The sequence below is a fragment of the Vombatus ursinus genome, unplaced genomic scaffold (assembly GCF_900497805.2).
Source record: "Vombatus ursinus unplaced genomic scaffold, bare-nosed wombat genome assembly UNPS02014798.1, whole genome shotgun sequence".
NCBI lineage: Eukaryota > Metazoa > Chordata > Mammalia > Diprotodontia > Vombatidae > Vombatus > Vombatus ursinus.
This window is the reverse complement of record NW_020954576.1, coordinates 83,515,104-83,535,082: the sequence shown is the minus strand read 5'-3', so window position 1 is coordinate 83,535,082 and position 19,979 is coordinate 83,515,104. Positions and strand designations below refer to the sequence as shown.

The 19,979-nt window shown below is 39.0% G+C and overlaps 1 protein-coding gene across 2 annotated transcripts in view; it reads right to left on the bottom strand.

Moving 5' to 3' along the window:
* The window catches only part of LOC114049794 (axin interactor, dorsalization-associated protein), a 51,229-nt gene extending 31,467 nt beyond the window's left edge, over nt 1-19,762 (bottom strand). The window contains exons 1-2 of one of the 2 annotated variants that reach the window (XR_003569906.1): nt 19,543-19,762; nt 11,939-12,008 (exon numbers count right to left, since the gene is read on the bottom strand). Coding sequence is in view for 1 of the 2 variants with exons in the window: in XM_027871203.1 (XP_027727004.1) it covers nt 11,939-12,008; nt 19,543-19,652 (180 nt within the window). In the remaining variant the exon portion in view is untranslated. The remainder of the gene's footprint in view (nt 1-11,938; nt 12,009-19,542) is intronic. The other variant, XM_027871203.1, reaches the window with a different exon arrangement.
* Between the last annotated feature and the right edge of the window lie 217 nt (nt 19,763-19,979).

Here is a 19,979-nt window from a genome sequence, read left to right as displayed (position 1 = left end):
ACAAGACTCAAGAGAAGCATAAAAAGGTAAACAGGAAAAGGAAATCATAAGGGACTTATTAAGGTTAAACTGTTTACATTCCTATATGGGAAGATGATACTTATAACTCATAAGAACTTTCTCATTATTAGGGCAGTTAGAAAGAATATTGACAGAGGGCACAGGTGTGGGTTGAATATGAAGGAATGATATCTAAAAAAATAAAATTAAGGGGTGAGAGAAGACTGTACGGGGGAAAGGGAGAGATAGAATGAGGTAAATTATCTCCCATAAAAGAGGCAAGAAAAAGCTTTTACAGTGGAGGGGAAAAGGGAGGAGGTAAGGGGGAGTGAATGAACCTTACTCTCATCAGAATTTGCTCAGAAAAGGAATAACATATACACTCAGTTGGGTATAGAAATCTATCTTACCCTACAGGAAAGTTGGAGGAGAAGGGGATAAGAGAAGGGGGTGGGGGTGATAAAAAAGGAGGGCAGATTGAGGGAGGGAATGGTCAGAAGCAAAACACTTTTGAGGAAGGACAGGGTGAAAAGAGAAAGAGAACAGAATAAAAGGGGGGAATAGGAAGAAAGGAAATAAAGCTAGCAATATTAACTATGAAAAAAATTTCGAAGTACGTTTCTCTGACAAAGGTCTCTTTTCTTAAATATACAGAGAACTGTGTCAAATTTATAAAAAGAGCCATTCCCCAAATGATAAATGATCAAAGGATATGAACAGTTTTCAGATGAAGTAATCAAAGCTATCTATAGTCACAGGAAAAAAATGCTCTCACTATTGATGAGAGAAATGCAAATTAAAACAATTCTGAGGCATTACTTCATACCTATTAGACTGGCTAATAGGGCAGAAAAGGAAAATGACAAATGTTGGAAGGGATGTGGGAAAAGTGAGACATTAATGCATTGTTGTTGGAGTTGTGAACTGATTCAACCATTCTGTACAGCAATTTGGAACTATGCCCAAAGGGCTATAACACCATGTATACCCTTTGACCTAGCAATATCACCACTAGATCTGCATCCCTAAAGAGATAAAATCTGTATCCCAAAAGAAGTAAAAAACAAAAAGGACTTATATGGACAAAAATATTTACTGCAGCTCTTTTCAGGGGGCATAGAAACGGAAATTGAGGGGATGCCCATCAATTGGGGAATGGCTGAACAAAGTGTGGTACGTGGTATTATGATGTAATACTACTGTGCTATAAGAAATGATGAGCAAGATGCTCTCAGAATCACCTGGAAAGGCTTACAGGAGCTGATGCAAAGTGAATTGTGCTGTGTACAAAGTAACAGCAATTCTGTAAGATGATCAGCTGTGAATGACTTGGCTATTCTGAGCAATACAATGATCCAAGACAACTTTAAAGGACTTATGATGAAAAATGCTATCCATCCCCAGAGAAAGAACTGATGGTGTCTGAATACAGATTGAAGCATACCTTTTTTACTTTCTTTATTTTTCTTGAGGTTTTTTTTGTCTGTTTTCTTTCACAAAATGACTAATATAGAAATGTTCTGCATCACTACACATGTATAACCTGTATCTAATTGCTTGCCTTCTCACTGCAGGGGTTGGGGTGTGGGGATGGAAGAAGGGAGAGAATATGGAACTCAAAAGTTTTAAAAACAAATGTTAAAAATTGTTTTCACATGTAACTGGGGAAAAATAAAATACTAAATAATTTTTTAAAAAACTATTCCAGAATAAGGTTAAAAAAAAAATTAGAACCATACACTCCACCCACCCAAAGAAAACCTGGTATAAGAAAACAGTCAATGAACATTTATTAAGAATCTACTACATGCCAGGTGCTAGGGATACAAAAAGAGGTAAAAAGACAGTCCCCTGCCCTCAAGGAGCTTATAATCTAAAGGGGGAAACAACAAGCTATATACAGGATAGATAAATAATTGAGAGGAAAAGCACTAGATTAAAAGGCATTGGGGAAAGGCTTCCTGTAGAAGATGGATTTTAGCTGGGACTTAAAGGAAGCCAGGAGACAGAGATAGAGAAGGAGAGCAATCCAGGTCAGAGAAAATGCCTAGAGCTGGGAGATGGAGTGTCTTGTTTGTTCAACAACCAGGTAGCCAATTTGAATGAACTGAAGAGTATGTTCTAAGAAGGGGAATAAGTTATAAGAAGACTGGAATAGTAGGAGTAGATAGTAGGTTATGAAGGGCTTTGAATGCCAAACAGAACATTTTGTTTTTGGTCCTGGAGGTGATAGGAAACCATTAGAGTTCATTAAGTAAAGTGATGAAATAGTTGGACCTGTGCTTTAGAAAAATCACTTTGGTAGCTGGAGAATGGAATGAAGTGAGGAGACACTCGAGGCAGGCCGACCCAGCAACAAGCTACTGCAACAGTCTAAGTTTGAGGGGATGAGGGCCTGCAATAGAGGTGTAGCAGTGTCAAAGAAGAGCAGAGGGTATGTTTGAGAGATGTTGCAAAGGTGAAACTGACAGACCTTGGCAACAGACTGGGTATCGGGGAAGGAAGAAGGTTTAGAGGTATTGAGGAGTCAAAGATAACACCTACATTTGCAAGCCTGAGTGAGGGACTGGGAGGCTGGTGTTGCTCTCTATAGTTAACAGGGAAATTGTGTGGCGGAAGGGGGTTTAGGGAGAAAGATACTGAGTTCAGTTTTGGTCATGTTGAGTTTAAAATGTCTACTGAACATCCAGTTCAAGATGTTTGAAAGGCAGGCAGAGATATGAGACCAGGGGTCAGCTGAGAAGTTAGGGCTAGATAGATAAATCTGAGAATCATGCACAGAGCTAGTAATTAAATTCATGAGACCTAATGAGATTACCAAGAGAAGTACTATAGAGAGAGAAGAAAAAAGGGTCCAGGACAGAGATCTGTGGAACACCTCTGGTTAAAAGTTGTGACCCTGATTAGAATCCAATGTAAAGGATACTGAGAAGGAACTGTCTAATAGGTAGGAGGACAAACATGAGAAAGTGGTACCCCAAAAACCTACAGAGAAGGGTATCAAGGAGAAGTAGGTGATCAATCACATCAAAGAATGTAGAAGGGTCAAGAAGAATGTGGACTGAGAAAGACCACTGGATTTGGCAATTAAGAGGTAATGGGTAATTTTGGAGAAAGCAGTTTCAGTAGAATGATGAGGTTATAAACCAGATTGTAAGGGGTTAAGAAGTGAAAGGAGAGAACATGGAGGTACCTATTAAAAATTTCAATTAGTGTCACTAAAATATACTATAGTTGCTTTCTGGAGGAAATCAAGTTTTTAAAACCAAAGCTGCCAAGGTAAGAGAGTCTGACTCAATCTTCAGTTTGCTATACATAAATATGGCCAGCCACCTAAAGAAAGTCTGGTCAGAAGGATTGTAGAGCAAGCAGATAATATCGTTGGAATGCTCATTACCACCAAATCTGACACAAAACAAGGAAAATTGTCTAAGCATTATGGGACAGAATGTCCCGTGAAACTTACATGAGAAAAACTGCTAGACAAACCAGGGAATCCAATCAAACTAAAGTTTTTGGCAGCAATTTTTTTGCTACTAAACTCAAAATGTGTTAGAAAGATAAAACTACTGAATTCTAAGATGATGAGTAGGTCACCTAACTGAAAGGGAAAATCAAATAATACCAAACTATTTGTAGAATATGGGACTCAAAAAGGGACCTTACAGATTATCTAGACTAACCCCTTTACCATACAGATAACAAAATTAAGGCTTGGATAAAAAGTGATTTGTCAAAAGTCACATGAGCAATTTAGAGAGTAGAAGAAGATAAGAAAAAGTACTGATCAGCTTTGCTTCTTTTTTCCTTTTTTTAATCTTTAAATAATCTCTTTGTTATATGGAATGGCTCTCTGGGAGGAAGAGGGGAAGGGCAAAGGATATTAGAGCAAGCTATGTAATATTAAAAAAAAAAGAAGAAGAAGGGCATGAGTTAGGAGATGGAGTGTGTGTGCAAGGAACAGCAAGAAGGCCAGGATTGCTGGATCACAGAATATAAAGAAAAGATTAGAGTATAAAAAGAATGGAAAGGTAGGAATGGGACCAGATTGTGGAGAGCTCAACAGTAAAAGGGAAGGTTAGGAGAGGGGTGAGTTTGAGGGAAACGACAGAGAGTTCTGCTTTGGATGTACTGAGATGTCCAAAAGGCAGTTCATCGGTGATACCCTTAATCTTGCCATCACCACAAGTGTTCCACACTTCATGGTTCATGAGCTATGAAATTCTTCTATCTGATCATAATCTGTTATCATTCCCCCTCTCCCTCTCTTCCCTACAACCCCTAAGTCTGTTCTGTCTGCTCTGTGAGTTCCCATTCCTCCACCTAGACCCCTTGGTGAATAAGTTCAATTCTTCTTGAGTGTCTTCCTCCCTTATCCTATCACTGATCTCACCCTTCCAAGCTTCAACCTCGGATTACTCCAACTATTCACTGCCTTCACCCCTTCTCATGTGCTGCTGAACAAAGCTGGAGAAGAGCATGAGACTGCGCTGACTGCATTCACTACAAATTTGTGTTACATAATCTCAGCTGGGTCCACACTGTGGCAAGACAATCCTTTTACAACTCCCTAATTGATTCATTTTCACACTTATTTCTGCCTTTCCCAAATCTTTTTACCTCCCTCAAATCTCTCATGGCTCCCCACCCCACCCCGAGCTGGGAACCTAGACTCATACTTCACTGGAAAAAAATGATGCCACTTGCAGAGTGCTCCTTTTACCCTCCTTGTCACCTGACGATACTCAGACGTTTCCTGCCACTATCTCCTCCTTTGCCCCTCTCATGTGAAGAGGTGGCCCCTCTTGCCAAGGCAAACTCCTCTGTATTCACAAGTGATCGCATTTCATCCCATCTGCTCCAGCAAGCTGCCCCCTCTATCATCCCTGTACTGTTTGGTCATGTCCGACTCTTCATGACCCCATGGACCAGCATGCCAATACTATCCATGGAGTTTTCTTAGCAAAGATACTGGAGTGGTTAGTCACTCCCTTCTCCAGTGGATTAAGGCAAAAGGAGGTTAACTGACTTAGCCAAGGTCACACAGCTAGTAAGTGTCAGAGGCCAGATATGAACTCAGGTCCTCCTGACTCTAGGCCCAGCAACCTATCCACAGCGCTACAGAGCTGACTTCTAGCTATGATCTCTACCTCTCCATTAATCCTTAATCTCTCCCTATCTACTGGCTGCTTCCTTAATGCCTACAAACACATCCACTTTCCTCCCATTCTCAAAAATCCTCACTTACTCCAACAATCCATATTAGCTATCATCCCATGGCTTTTTTTCCATTTGAGGCTAAATTTGAGAAAGTCATCTAATACCTGGTGGGTCCACTTCCCTTCTCCCTCTCTTATGAACTCCCTGAAGTCTGGCTTCTAATCTCATCATTCAGCTGAAATTGCTCTCTCCAAAGTTGTCACTAATATTTTAACAGCCAAATCTAATAATCTTTTCTCAATCTTCATTCTTCCTGATCTTCTACAGCCTCTGACACTGTTGATCATCCTCTCTCCAGGTCTTCATAACACTGCTCTCTCCTGGTTCTCCTCCTCCGTCTCTGACCTCTTCTGTCTCCTTTGCTTATCTTCATCTACTACGTGCCTGCTAAGTGTGTGAACCCCCTCCAACACTCTGTCCTTGGCCCTTTTCTTTTCTTCATGTTATCAGATCCCGTAGATTCAATTTGCATCTCATACAGATGTTTCTGAAATGTACTTATCCAGGCCCGCCCTTTCTCTTAGACTCTAGTCTTGTGCCACTAGTCGCCTACTGGACAGCTCAAACTGGATGTCCTATAGACATCTTAAATTCAACATGTCTAAAACTGAACTCATTAACTTTCCCTCCAAATCTTCCCGACCTCCTTCAAAACTTTCCTATTACTGCTGAGGACAACACCATCCTTCCGGTCACCTAGGTTCACTTCCTCAGTGTCATCCTCGACTCCTCAATTTCTCACCCTCTGCTCCCCACTTCCCCCCATGTAATCTGCTGCCGAGTCCTGCTGATTCTACCTTTGGAACATCTCTTAGATGAGCCACTTTTTCTTCTCTGACACCACCACGATCCTGGTGCAAGACTCCATCGCCTCACAACTACTGCACTAGTCTTTTAATTGGTCTCTTTGTCAAGTCTCTCCTCACACCAATCCATCCTCTACTCAGCTGTCGGTTATCTTCCTGAAGTGTAGGTTTGATCATGTCACTCCCTTATTCAATAACCCCAAAAGTTTCTTATTATCTCCAGAATCAAATAGAAAATCCTGTCTTTACAGCCTGGCCCCTTCCCTTCCCTTCCCAGTCGTCTTATACCTTACTTCCAAGTACTCTGCAATCCAGTGACGCTGGCCTATCTGTTGTTCTTTGAACGTGACATTTCTCTGGACTTTTTCATTTTCAATGGATGTCCTCCATTTCTGTAATACTTTTCTTCCACATCTGTTCCAGACTTCCCTTACTTCCTTTAGGTCCTAGCTAAAATTTCACCTGCTACCAAAAGTATCTCCCTCTTAATGCTAGTGCCTTCCCTCTTAAGATGAATTCTAATTTATTCTGCCTGTTGCTTGTTTCTTCACAATTGTCTGCATGTTGTCTTCCCCATTAGACTTCAAGATCTTTGAGAACAAGGACTGTCTTTTGCTTTTCTTTGTATCCCCAGTGCTTAGTACAGTGTCTGGCACATAGTAGGTGATTAATAAATGCTTACTGACTTGCTTTGAGACTGGAGTTCAAGAGAGAGCTTAAGGTAATAGATCTGGCAATCACCTGCATAGAGATAATAAATGAGCCCATGGGAGCTAATGGAGGATAACAAAAACACAGAAGAAACTTAAAGAAATTAAAAGATCAAAATGTCATCAAGATAAAGACAAACTTTTCCATACTAATTTTCCAACTTACGTCCATTTACACACACACACACACACACACACACACACACTCCTCACTATTAGTTTACGTACCTATTTTGTTGAAGAATTCGGCAAGAAGCAAGGCATGTAGTATGTGAAAATCCTGGTTATTTTGATTTTTCTACCCAATTAACTTACTCACAACCAATACTGTTGTAGACCATTTTTACATCTCAAAATAGACAAATGCATGAGCAAGTGACAAAAAGTATAATTTTCTATGGGTTCGTCATTAGGTTATCTGGCTATTAAATTCCTTTCCAGACTACAATCCTTAATTTGCCCGGGTAATAGTCTGACAAGAAGTCAATTCCTACCTTCTGCCTGAAGAAGACTGGCCATTCTGACAAGAGATCACACAGACTGAGCTCTCCCAAGGTGACTCTCTTGAAAAGTGGGACAATTTGTCAGGGAAGCAATAAATGTACAATGAATAAATGTACCAAGAAATGAATATTCAATGTCAGACCAAGTTTGAGGGAATGTATGCTAATACAAAGTAATAACTACCCAGGTATGGTGACATTTGCTTATAGTCCCTGCTGCTAGGGAACGCTGAGGCTGGATTGTTTAAGCCTGGGAGTTCTAAGCTGCAGTTGAACTAAAATTCATTGAGTCCTGCACTGAGTCTAACAATAATATGGTTTTTAAGCCCTGGAAGTGGAGGACCACCAGGCTGCCTAAGGAGGGGCAAACTAGCCCAGGTCAGAAAAACAAAGCAAGTCAAAATTTCCATGCCAATCAGAAATGGGCCCATGAGTGACTGTTGCATTTTCAGCTTGGGTGATATAGGGAGACCCTAGTCTTAAAAACAAAAACAAAAACAAAAAATCCACTAAAGGTGTTCACTTTTCAGAAGTTCTGCTTATATACCACTTTGTTTTATAATCTACAAATTCTGTATAACATTTAATGACATCTATTCCTGACACGTATAGGTCTCCACTAGAATAAGTTAAAGTATTGTCTAACAAATTATAAACCTTAAAAACAAATGTAAAATGAACTAAAAATTTTAACTCCTGTATTCATTATTCTACAAGAGGTCTCACTTCAGGAAATCTCATACAGAGTAATATCTTCAAGAATACTGATAATGTGAATTATATAAACATATATGTCAAAAGGAACATATTTATCAGCTAAGTTACCACAGGGGAAAGTGAAAATAAAAAATCATTTGGAAAACCTGATATTAAAATGTCCAATAAAAGAAAAATGAAATTATTGCTCAGTGAATGCACGACAGTACTAATAGAGGAACTCAGTACTACTAAAATTTTTTTAAAATGGATCATGAAAAAAGGTTGGCCCTTCCCTATATTCTCTTGATGAACTCTGGAATCCTAGGTCTCTGTTTGCTTCAGGTAAAACTTGACAAAAAAAGACAAAAGGACTAGTCTTTCTAGCTCATAAAGATTAAATAAAATTAAATTAGTCATGTTGAAACAAAAAGACATGGCCATTCAACTACTAAGTGGAAGATGATGAGAAAAAAAAACAAAAACCATTATATTTTAAGCACTTAGAGATTTTATCTCCTCTGTCATGTACCCACAAGGACTTGGTAAAGTTAATATCACAATTCAGCAAAAGTTCGACCTGCTGATACAAGTTACATGGCTATCCTCTACTAACATTCATGCCTAGCTATATTTGCTGGTCATGGTGACACCTTATAAAAAACACTCTATAACACAACAAAGTAGCATTGCAATAAAATTAGTGTGAATGTAAAAAATGTAAAAATCATACAGTATAACGTTGTAGGACTTAATCTTAAAAGATTGAAAATATTGAAGTATTTCAAATTTGAAAAGGCAAGGGCAGTTGTTTATTACAACCTCCAAAATTGATTTTAAAATAATTTTTCCCTGTGCTCCCACTTCTTCAAATATCTACTACTAAAAGCTATTCATAAAAATGCTCTTATCTGTACAGAATGCAAATTAGCTATTAATAATCTACCCAAACACTCAGGACTTACATGAATTACAACTACAAAACACCTTCTATAGAAATAAAGACTTAACTAACAGAAGATCTTTCATAGTTGGGCTATGCCAATATAATAAAATGATACTACTGAAAAAAATGAACAGATTTAATGCCACATCATTAAAAAGAACAAAGGGTTACTTTTTAGAACTAGACATAATAACAATGAAAGTCATCTGGAGGAACAAAAAAAGAGAAAGAAATCACAGAGGAAATAATGAAAAAATGTAGGCCTGAAAGGAATCTAATATTACTATATCTCAAACTATATTATAAACCAGTACTGCTCAAAATATTTTGTAGTGTCTAAAAAAATAGAGAATTTGATTCTTAGAATATACTAGATAAAAAAGACCTAAAAGCAATCAAACACAGTAGTTGCCTATTGTTCCATGAACAAGAGAACACAACCTACTAGGGCAAGGACTTCCTATTTTAACAAGAACTACAGGAAAGCAGTTTGGCAAAAATTAGTCTTTGAATAACATCTTACAAAATACAGCACAGTAAGCTCCAAATGGATATGATCTAAATATAAAAGGTTAAATCATTTTTTAAAAATTGCAAATGAAAGGAGGTATTACTCACAAATATGAAAAGGGAGACAATTCCTAAATGACAAGGGACAGAGGTAATAATAGAATGAAGGAAAGAAAAATCACTAAGTACTTCATTGCATTCTAAGCCCTGGGTATACAAAAAAAACAAGCAAGACGGTCCCTATGCTAAAGGAACTTATATTCCTATATGGAAAGCAATAACACCTCAGGGGAGTTGAGTTGAAAAGCATAAGAAGATGTGGTTTGGCAATGGCCAGGGAAGAGATATGGTAGCCTGATTCCACGCAAATAAGGTAAAAGCTCACAATCAAAATCCAGTTTCCCATGGGCAGAATCTAAGTTCTGGTAGGAGGTGGAAGAATGTCAGAGTACAGTGGTTAAAGAAAGAGTAGCTGGGGACAACTAGGTGGTGCAGTGGATAGAGCACTGGCCCTGAAGTCAGGAGGCCCTGAGTTCAAATCCGGCCTCAGACATATAACATTTACTAGCTGTGTGACCCTGGGCAAGTCACTTTAACCCCACTGCCTAACCAAATTTAAAAAAAAAACAACAAGGCTGCAATATCATGAATCAGTTTAAACTATGCAATTTAGTATGAATTCAACTTTAAATTTCTAGCAATTACCCACTGTAAAACTGAAAACCAGAATTTTGTGGTAAGCTTTGTTTTGTTAAAAAGACAAATAAAAGACTAGCAATTCTTTCTCATGTGTAAGAAAATAAGACCACTTTTCTTTAAATTTACATTTATACAACTGTGCTGATGTTACAGACAAAAATGATGCTAACAGATTGTATGTGTATAGATTTAGAGTTAGAATTCCATATAGAACTAGCAGAAGTCATGTAGATTCAACCTCTTTTCCCATTTTACAGATAAGAAAACTTATCTGTAACAGCCCTATAGAGGTAATGAGCAGGAGTTCTGCCCAGGTACATTTACTTTGACCCCAAATTCAGTTCTCTTTTTCACTCTACTATACTGATAAAATCTGTCTTGTTAAAAATTGGGAAAATGCAACTTTTTTCATATGAGCAAATCAATTCCATGATAAGTCACTTTAAATGGCAAATATGCTTAAGCCATGTTGTATAATACAACTAATCTCTTATTCAGAAGTCTCCAATCTTAATAGACTAAATAATTATTTCCCAAACTCTCACATATAAGTCAAATAAGCACAAATAATTTTTTAATGAAATAAGCTTTTTACATCTATTTAGAAATACAAATTCAAACATGAACAAATAAATGCTGACATAAGAATTTTAATAAAATATAGTCAGTACTTGTAGTGTACTTTTTCTGAAGCTTACTAGGTAGTTCAATTTTATTAGATGCATTACTGTTCACTGATTGAATCATTGTTACTACAGTGATAACCAAGGTTGAGTGTGAAAATTCTACAAATAGAATTTTTAATTTACACAATCCAAGGTAAATATAAAGCAAGATATCCTTAAATAACAGGAATAAAATACAAGGCTCTTCTTCATCTTTCCCCAGTGTGGGAATTACAGGGAGGAAGAATAATCAGAGATGTCCAAATATGGAATAGATCACCTTGTAAAGTATTTCCTGTCATTGAACATGTTCAAAAAGAGAATGGATGAGCACTTGCTGGGGAAGTTTTAAGATGGGATAAATGCATCAAGAAGAGTATTGGAATAATGATCCCTAAGAACTGCTACCAGCCCTAATTTTGAGTCTAAAAATCTTTGGAATATCTCCCCTTCTCGATACATTAAGGAGACATATGAAACTTTCAGGGCAGTGAACTTATTATACTTACACTATCACTTAGCTTTAGGAGAATGTGCAGATAACTAATAATCCTCCCCAACCCAACCTGAATTTGAGCACACAACCATGTGAGATGAGAGAGGAAAGCTGGTAGTTAAAAAAATATTAAGGTAAAAAGTAATTACCCAGAGTGCTTAGGTTCAGATGATTCTAGAATTAGAAATCACACAGTACAACCCTCCTTACTTTACAAATGAGGAAATTGAGATCTAGAAATGAAATGACTTTCCCAAAGTAAAACAGATATGTAAGTGTCTGAGTCAGAACTGGAACCCAGATTTTAGGCTCCAATCCAGTGCTGTTTTTCTACCATATCACACTGCTTTTACTTTAGCCAATTTCTAGTGAAAAGAAAAGATAGTAGCAAGTGATTCATTCAATCCTTTATTTCTGCCTCCAAAGCACAGATGCTCTCCACCAAATATGGACCATATTTGATCTGTCTATAGTTAGTACAGCCCTAGCTGAGTGACTATATACGCGCTAAAATGTATAGAACATTAAAGGAATCACTTCTTGTCTAAATTACTCTTAATAGTTCACAGTCCAAAAGAGAAAATATGAGCATCATTTTTACTCAAAAGCACAACACTTAATTTTGTTGTTTTAAATATCATTACTTCACGTGGATTCTTCTATACTTAGAGGGTTTTTAAATACTACCTTTTGCTCTTCTGTGAATTCTGAATTGTTGTGTTGAGCCTGAGCTTCTTTCTGAAGATGTCTTGCTAATCTATAAGAGAAAAAAAGTTTCAGTACTATTCTTCTTTTGTACTCAGAAGATATTTTAAGTGAAACAATGTGACACAAATCAAACCCTGAGAAATAAGAGCTGACAAAGCATTACAAAATTAGGAATAATAACAATAGCTAATATCATTAATAATTTATGTAGAACTTTATAGAACTGCAAAGTCCTTTACACACATTATCTCACTTGGGCCCAACAATAACCCTGTGAGGTGGGAGCTACTGTTCTCATTTTACAGAAGAGTAAAGTGAGATTCAAAGGGTGGTTCAGTGACTTGCCCAAGGTCACAGAGCAGGTAAGTGTGGAAGACAGCACTGTAATTTGGGTCTTCCTGACTCCAAGTCCAGCACTCTCTCCGCTCTGCCATCTAGGATCTCATCATACTTACAAAGATAAAAATTTACCAACTTAACCTAGATCTGTTCTCAACAAACATTACTGTGATCCCATGATAATAGAGAATTTATCACAACATTTTACTAGTTCACATTTAAGTGACAATAAAAGAAGATATTACCAGTAAAGTCACTGCTATTTTAAGACCCTTTATTAGTCTTAAGTTAACTGACAGTGTTACTCTATTTCTAGTCAATACTGGACAAAGACATCCAATAGCTACCAGCTTCAATTACAGAAAATGTAACACACATTTATAAACTCCCCTGGAAAATAAACTAGACTTCAATTGGCTGTGAAAATTTTAGGCTATCACCATCACCTAAACATAGTACTAAGGTATGCAGGTACTTTTAAATGAGGAGTATCACAAACACTGTGTCACTAGTCTAAATTTTTTTGACAGTCAAGAAATGGGAAGGGTATTCTGAAATGACATTTTTAATAAAAATCTGAATTAAAGGTATCATATCTCAGATCTACTTGTTGGGAATATTGTAAGATGGGATTTATATATCTTTTCCTAACCCACAAAAGGTTCAAAATCAGGCATAAAGCTCATTACACTAAATATAGAAAATCTTTATTGACTATATTCAATCTATATAGGTTTCAGATCTAACACCAACTAATCATAAATAACAGAAGGGCCAGGCACATCAATTGACACAAACATATTATAATTTTACTTTTAAGTAAAATTTTTCATCATACTTTATTTTCTTTGTTTTATTCATTTTATTTCATTTGGCAATGTTATTAGCTTCTGTGGATTCAATGATCGTCTCTATGCCTTAAATCTTAAATCTAGATATCTTAAACCTACCTATCCTGTCCTAACTTGTCTGCTGGCCTCCCGTCTCAAATTTCCAAACTGCCTTTCAGACATCTCAAACTGGATGTTCAGTAGACATTTTAAATTTAACATGTCCAAAGCTGAACTCTTTTGTTTCCCCCCTTAAAACCTCCCCCCTTCCAAACTTCCTCATTAATCTCAAGGGTACCAACATCCTCTTGGTCATCCAGGCTCATAACCCAGATGCCACCCTCAAGTTCTCACTATCTCTCAACTCCCATATCCAAACTGATGCCAAGACCTGTTAATTTTACACACATAACATGTCTCACATATGTCCCATTCTCTCATCTGACACTGTCACCACGCTGGAGTAGGCCCTCATCACTTCACACCTAAACTCTAGTCTATCCACCAATCAAAAATGATCTTTCTCAAGTGCAGATCTGACTGTGACACTGGTCTTCTCAAAACTGAGTAACTCAATATCACTTCTAGGATCAAAATCCCTTCTTTGGTGTCCAAAGCACTTCATAACCTGACCCCTCCCCACTTTTCCAGTCTTCTTACACCTACCTCCTCCTTATCTTACCTCCTCCTTAATAACATATTCTGCACTCGAGTAGCATTGCTCTCCTAGCTGTTTCTCAAATAAGTCACTCTATTTCCCAACTCTAGATACTTTCTCCTGGCCCCCATTCCTACAACGCTCTCCTTTGTCATCTCTGCCTCCTACCTTCCTTCAAGTTCCAGCTAAAATCCCAACTTCTACAGGAAGCTTTTCCTAGTCCTCCTTAATTTGAATGCTTCCTTTCTGTTGATTATTTCCAATTTATCCTGTGTATAGCTTGTTTGTACATAGCTGCTTGCATGTGTTCTCCCCCATTAGACTGTGAGCTCCTTGAGAGTAAGGATCGTCTTTTACCTTTCTCTGAATCCTCAGTGCCTTAGCACATAACAGATGCTTAATGTTCATTGACTGACTGACCTTATGGATTAAAAAAAAAAAAAATTCACTGTTATCAATTGACATGATCTGGTCCTCTGAGGTATTCTTAAATTCTGGTCCTTTTAATATAGTAAATTAAATTCACTAAATATTACAAAAAAAATATAGGGCACAAAAGCATGGGACACATCAAAAAAAATTTTCCTCTCTTTGTAGGATTAGAAGAATGGGGTAAGAAGAAGTCAAGACTAAAGTTGCTAAAAATGTTCTTGACTTTTAACCCAGAGATCATACAACTATGCAAATATTCCTAAGAAATCAACTATAAAAAGTAAAGTCCCATATATAACAATATTTTAGTAGCACTTTTTGTAGTAAAGAACTACTACTGACTACTGAATGAAGAATAGCTAAACTACGATATGTGAACATAAAGAATATTTCTGCACTGTAAGAAGCAATGATATTGAAGAAAACAGAGGAGTGTGGGAAGATTTATATAAACTGATGCATTGAAGTAAGGAGAAATAGGAAAACAATATGCATAAAGACTACAATGTAAATGGAAACAACAAAATATCAACACTAAATACTGTGAAATTATGACTAAGCTTGACCCTGGAGATATAAGAATGCACTTTCTTCTCTCTTTTGTAGATGCAGACAACTATGCATCTACAAGTGTATGACTTCAAACTTGGTTGTTGTATTGATTATGCTGAAATATTTTTGTTTCGTTCTTCAGTATATGGGATGGCTGGGAGTGGGGCGTGGGAAGAGATGGATACATAGGGAAATGATTATTTCAATAAAAATTCAAATAGAAAAAGGAAGATTTAACTAAACTAACAATGAGCAGTGTGAGACTGTCAAGTGATGAGAATTCAAGTTATACAACATAACCAAAGTAACATTTTTGTCTCAATATCTATTTTATAATTTTCTCAATTCTTGATTTCCTTTTGTAGGGAGTCTGAATGCTTACAAAAATTTAATTCAGTCTCATTAGGTTTTTATTTGAACTTGAAATAGACAAGTCTCCATGATTTCTCTGATTTAAAGGAAAATTCCAATTAAAGTTCCAGCATGGGTATTGGAAGCCAAGGAATTTCCCTTTCTATAGGAGAGCATTAGAAACCAAAAGATTTTTTTTTGGTGAGGCAAGTGGGGTTAAGTGACTTGCCCAGAGTCACACAGCTAGTCAGTGTTATGTGTCTAAGGCCGGATATGAACTCAGGTCATCCTGACTCCAGGGCTGGTGCTCTATCCACTGTGCCACCTAGCTGCCCCCCAAAAGATTTTTAAAAATACATTACGTCACACTTCTCTGGATCATGCTGAAATACTCAAAACTCTAATCTGGATACATGGTTCCTATAGTCAATTTTCCTCTCCTATTAGGATAAAAAAAATCTTTAATTGCTATTGAGTGAATCTGAGTGCTAAAAGCTGTTTAACTTTAGACACCTAGTCCAAGGGATTCTTAACCTGGGGTCCATGAACCCCAAAAAGATGCATGTATAGATTTCAGAGATTCTATGAACTTTGATAGGAAAAAATAATACCTTTATTTTCACTAACTTCTAACTGAAATTTAGCATTTCCTTCAATTATTTAAAAATAGTACTATGAGGGCTATAGGCTTCACTAGACTACCATAGGGGTCTGTTATACATACATACATACATACACATACACACACACACACACACACACACACACACAATTAAGATCTCTGTTCTAACCCAACTCTTATTTTATAGAAAAGTAAGACAGGTCCAGAGAGGTTGTAGCTAGCCTCAAGTCACACAGGGAATAAGTATCAGTGGCTGGATCTAAACTCAGGTCTTTCTGCTTCCGATCTGGTCATTTTGCTCCTGAACACCAATGAAAGGAAGCTTTGGATTTTAGGGTAGATGATATTTAGTTTAAACACAGAAAACAAAGGAGTATATTTGAATCCTCAGACTAAGTGTTTAGAAGACCACATCAAATTAAGTGCAAAAAGTGCCAAACTGATTACTCTGGAGATGAATGGAATACTTTAATCTACTCACTTCATTCAGAATTTACTATTCCTTTTTCTACAGAAAGGTCTATCAAATATTTGTAGATTTGTTATCATTTCATTCACTGAAGCAACATCTGTTAAACTACCATGTGCCAGTCACTATGCTGGGAATACTAAGATGAAAAAGGAACAGCCCTTGTCCTCAAAGAGCTTACATTCTATTAGGAGAGACAACCTGTATACATAAAAGTCAGCTCAAATCCCACCTTCTGCAGGAAGCCTCTCCTGGTTCCCCCAGGTCTTAGGGACTTTCCTTCTGAGATTACTTCCCATTTATTCTGTGTATATCTAGTTATCTATATGTGGTCTCATTCATCAGAATGGGAACTACCTGAGAAAAGGGTCCATTTTAGCCTTTTTTTTTTATCCCTATCATTTAGCAGAGTGTCCAGCATTTCAATGTTTTTCAACCTATTACAAATTATTATAATTTACATTTATGCCAATTAAAACAAATTATAAGGTAATTTAGGGGAAGGAAACACTAGCAGCTGGAGATACCAGGAAAGGTCTCATGTAGGGGAGGTGATACTTGAGCTGAGCTTCAAAGGAAACTAGGGTTTCTAAGTAGTGGGAGTGAGGAAGAAGTATGTTTTAGGCATAATGGACAAATGACCTGAGATGACAGGAGGTGGAATAGTGTGAGGAACAATTCAATGATACGTGCCATGTGATGTCCGGTATTTTAAAAAAAGTGATGTATGTTATGCCTAGGTTGGAGCTAATAGTGAAGGGCTTTAAATGCCAGAGGAGTCTGTAATAAGTTTGTATGATCCTAGAGGAAATAGGGAGCCAGTGGAGTTTACAAAGCATGGTTACATCTATTCTTTAAGAAAATCCCAACGACAGCTTTGTAGAGGATGAACTGGGATAGAAGGTGGGCACTCAAGGTAGGAGGAACAATTTGGAGGCTACTCCAATAGTACAGGTGAGAATCAATGATGAATTGAATGAGGGCCATATGAGTAGAAGGATATGGATGTTAGAAATAGCTTAAAAGTAAATGAACAAGACCTGGCAACTGGATATGTGGGATGAGGAAAAGTGAAGAACTGAGGGCAACTCTGAGGTTGATACTTGGGATACTAGAAGAATAGTGATACTCTCAACAAAAACAGCGAAGTCTGGAAAAAGGGTGTGTTTGAAGAGAAAGATGATTAATTCTGTGTCAGACATGTTGAATTTGAGATGCTTACAAGACATCCAGAATGAAATGTCCAAGAGGCATTTGGTGATGAACAATGAGCCCCCCAAAAAGACTACAGCTGGATATATACATCTGGGAATCATTCATGTAGAGAAAATTGAACACAGAAGAGCTAGTGGGTCCACCAGTAGAGAATGTAGAGAGACATAAGAAGAGAGCCCAGACAGAAGAGACTTGAGATACAGGCACATTTAGGGGGGTAAAATATAAAGGATGATCCAGTAAAACAAACAGAATCTCTCTATCCACGCCAGAGTGTCATTCATCAAGTTTCAATCTACTCCAGTAGATACTTAAGAGAAAATATTTCATTCACACATACTATTTAACATTCTTCTAGCCCACAAAAGATGACTTTCTTTACTGAATCAACACCCAAGTAGTAAAGAAGCAAGAGCTTGCAAACAACAGCACCCTGTTTTAATTCCACACAACACTGATCCTTCCACTCAAGAAGGACCTACTATAGCTTCTCATGGTGATGTGCAGTTTTCTTCTGTACTATAACTCTAATTACAATAATAATAATTCCACCAACGTGATAAAAGGTTTCAAATAAGTAAAGTATGGCCTGGCTAAAAGGTTTCAAATAAGTAAACTATGCCTGCCACAGCTCTCTTAAGTAAAACTGATGTTAAATCTTGTGCATAAGGTCTTTCCACTGAGGAGGGCAGGTCATTCTAATATAGTCACTAAAGTACTGAAATATAAATATCACATCTGAATTAGAAAGGGTTCTAATCGTCTGTTAGTGTATTACTGCCTGATGTCCCTGAAAAATCATTTTTTAAAAAATGGATACAGGGGAAGTAGAACCAGGAAAACAAAATACACAACAATGTAAATGAAGAGAATAAAAAGAGACTGTGAGAGCTGTGTAACTTCAGTGACCAAGCACCCCACCTCAACTGAGAAAACGTATTTCTCTCCCTTCTTTGCAGAGATATGCAATATTGCATATAGTGTAAGACTAGATTCATGTGTTGGTCAGTTTTGTTGGATATCTTTGAAAAAATTATCCGTTACTAAAGAGATGGATGAATGAGTCGGGATAGGCAAGAAATATATTCGGAAATGGAGGCCAAACAGAAGTTATTAATAATTTTTAAAGTATCCCTGAAGCTTTTACGGAAAACCAGAAAGAAGTGAACCGGGTAGGGGTGTTCAGGAAGCTGGTACCCACCTGTACCCTGCAGCTATCTTTTACCTACTTCATTAACAAGCATTTATCAAGTGCCTACTTGGCCTCGGCACGGTATTGGGATGGCTACAGCTGAGGATACAAATAGGCAGAGGGACCAAACAATTCCTACTACTCACATGAAGCTTACGTTCTAACTCATCCACAAATGAGGGAAGGAGAAGGAAGGAGGGAGGGAGCTAGCTGTGGGTCAGAAGCTGGGTAGAATTCGCATTTTTGCTTTCAATCCTCCTCGAATCCGGAGCTGACTCCACCCAAAGGAACAGAGAAAGGGTGTGGGGATGTGGAACTCGATGCCTAGCAAATAACAGTTTCGGAAACTGAAACCGCAGCGAGGTGTACTGGGAAAACGCGCTCCTCCGGGAAAGGCTAAGAAGAAGGGGGGAAGGGGGACCCCCGGAGACGCCCCGATTGCTGGCAGGACGCTCTCCCGGCCAAGCTCGCGACCACCTCCTTTTCAAAATTAAAAATTTTTTTTCCTTCAGATCAAGGATTGAGCCCCGCAGGAAACGGGCATCCAGGCTCCGGGACGTGGGCGGGGGACGTTCAGCGGGATGCGCCGCCCAGAAGTTTTCTTTAGCAGGGGCGGCCACCTGCAGGGGCAGAGAAAGGAAGGAAGGAGGCAGACAGACAGGCGGAGGGTGCAGTGCAAGCCGGGAGGGGGGACCCGCTGGGGCTCGTGGGCAGCTACCCCGAGAGAAGGGCGGGGCGGGGCGCGCCTACTTGTTGAATGGCCCCGGCCCGTTCGAGGAAGGGCCGAGGCGGCCCCTTGGGAAAAGCTCGGGCATCTACTGAGAGCCGCCAGCCCGCCCCGGAGGCCGCGACCCGGAGTCTGGGAAGGGGGGGAGCAAGGGAGCAGGCCGCGCCGGGCCCAGCTCCCGGGGTCAGCCACTCACATCTGGTACTCGTCTATCGCCTCTACCAGCTGCCCCCACGAGTCGAAGTCGGCACCCCTCCTGAAGCTGGCGCCCCAGCGCTGCAGGAGGCTCCGGGTCACTTCCGACATGGCCGGTCCAGTCCCCACCCGCCCGTGCCTGACAGCTCTAGGGAGCCATGGTCCCGGGTTCGCGCCGCAGCATCCACGGGGCTCCGAGGAAGAGCCTCAGTGGCCGCTGCCGCCAGCTCCGGAGCCGCCCAAGCCCATTTGCCGCCACAGCCAAACTTTGCGGCACTGGAGGAGCCGCCCCTCTTAGGCCCCGCCCCCCGTGTTAGGTTGCGTTGGCCCCGCCTCCCCGGAGCGGCCCGGCCGAGCCAGCGGCCGCCATTGTGAGTGAGGCACCTGAGCCTCGAAGAGAACCGTGAAGAACTCTTCCTCCTTTGCTCTTGACCTAAG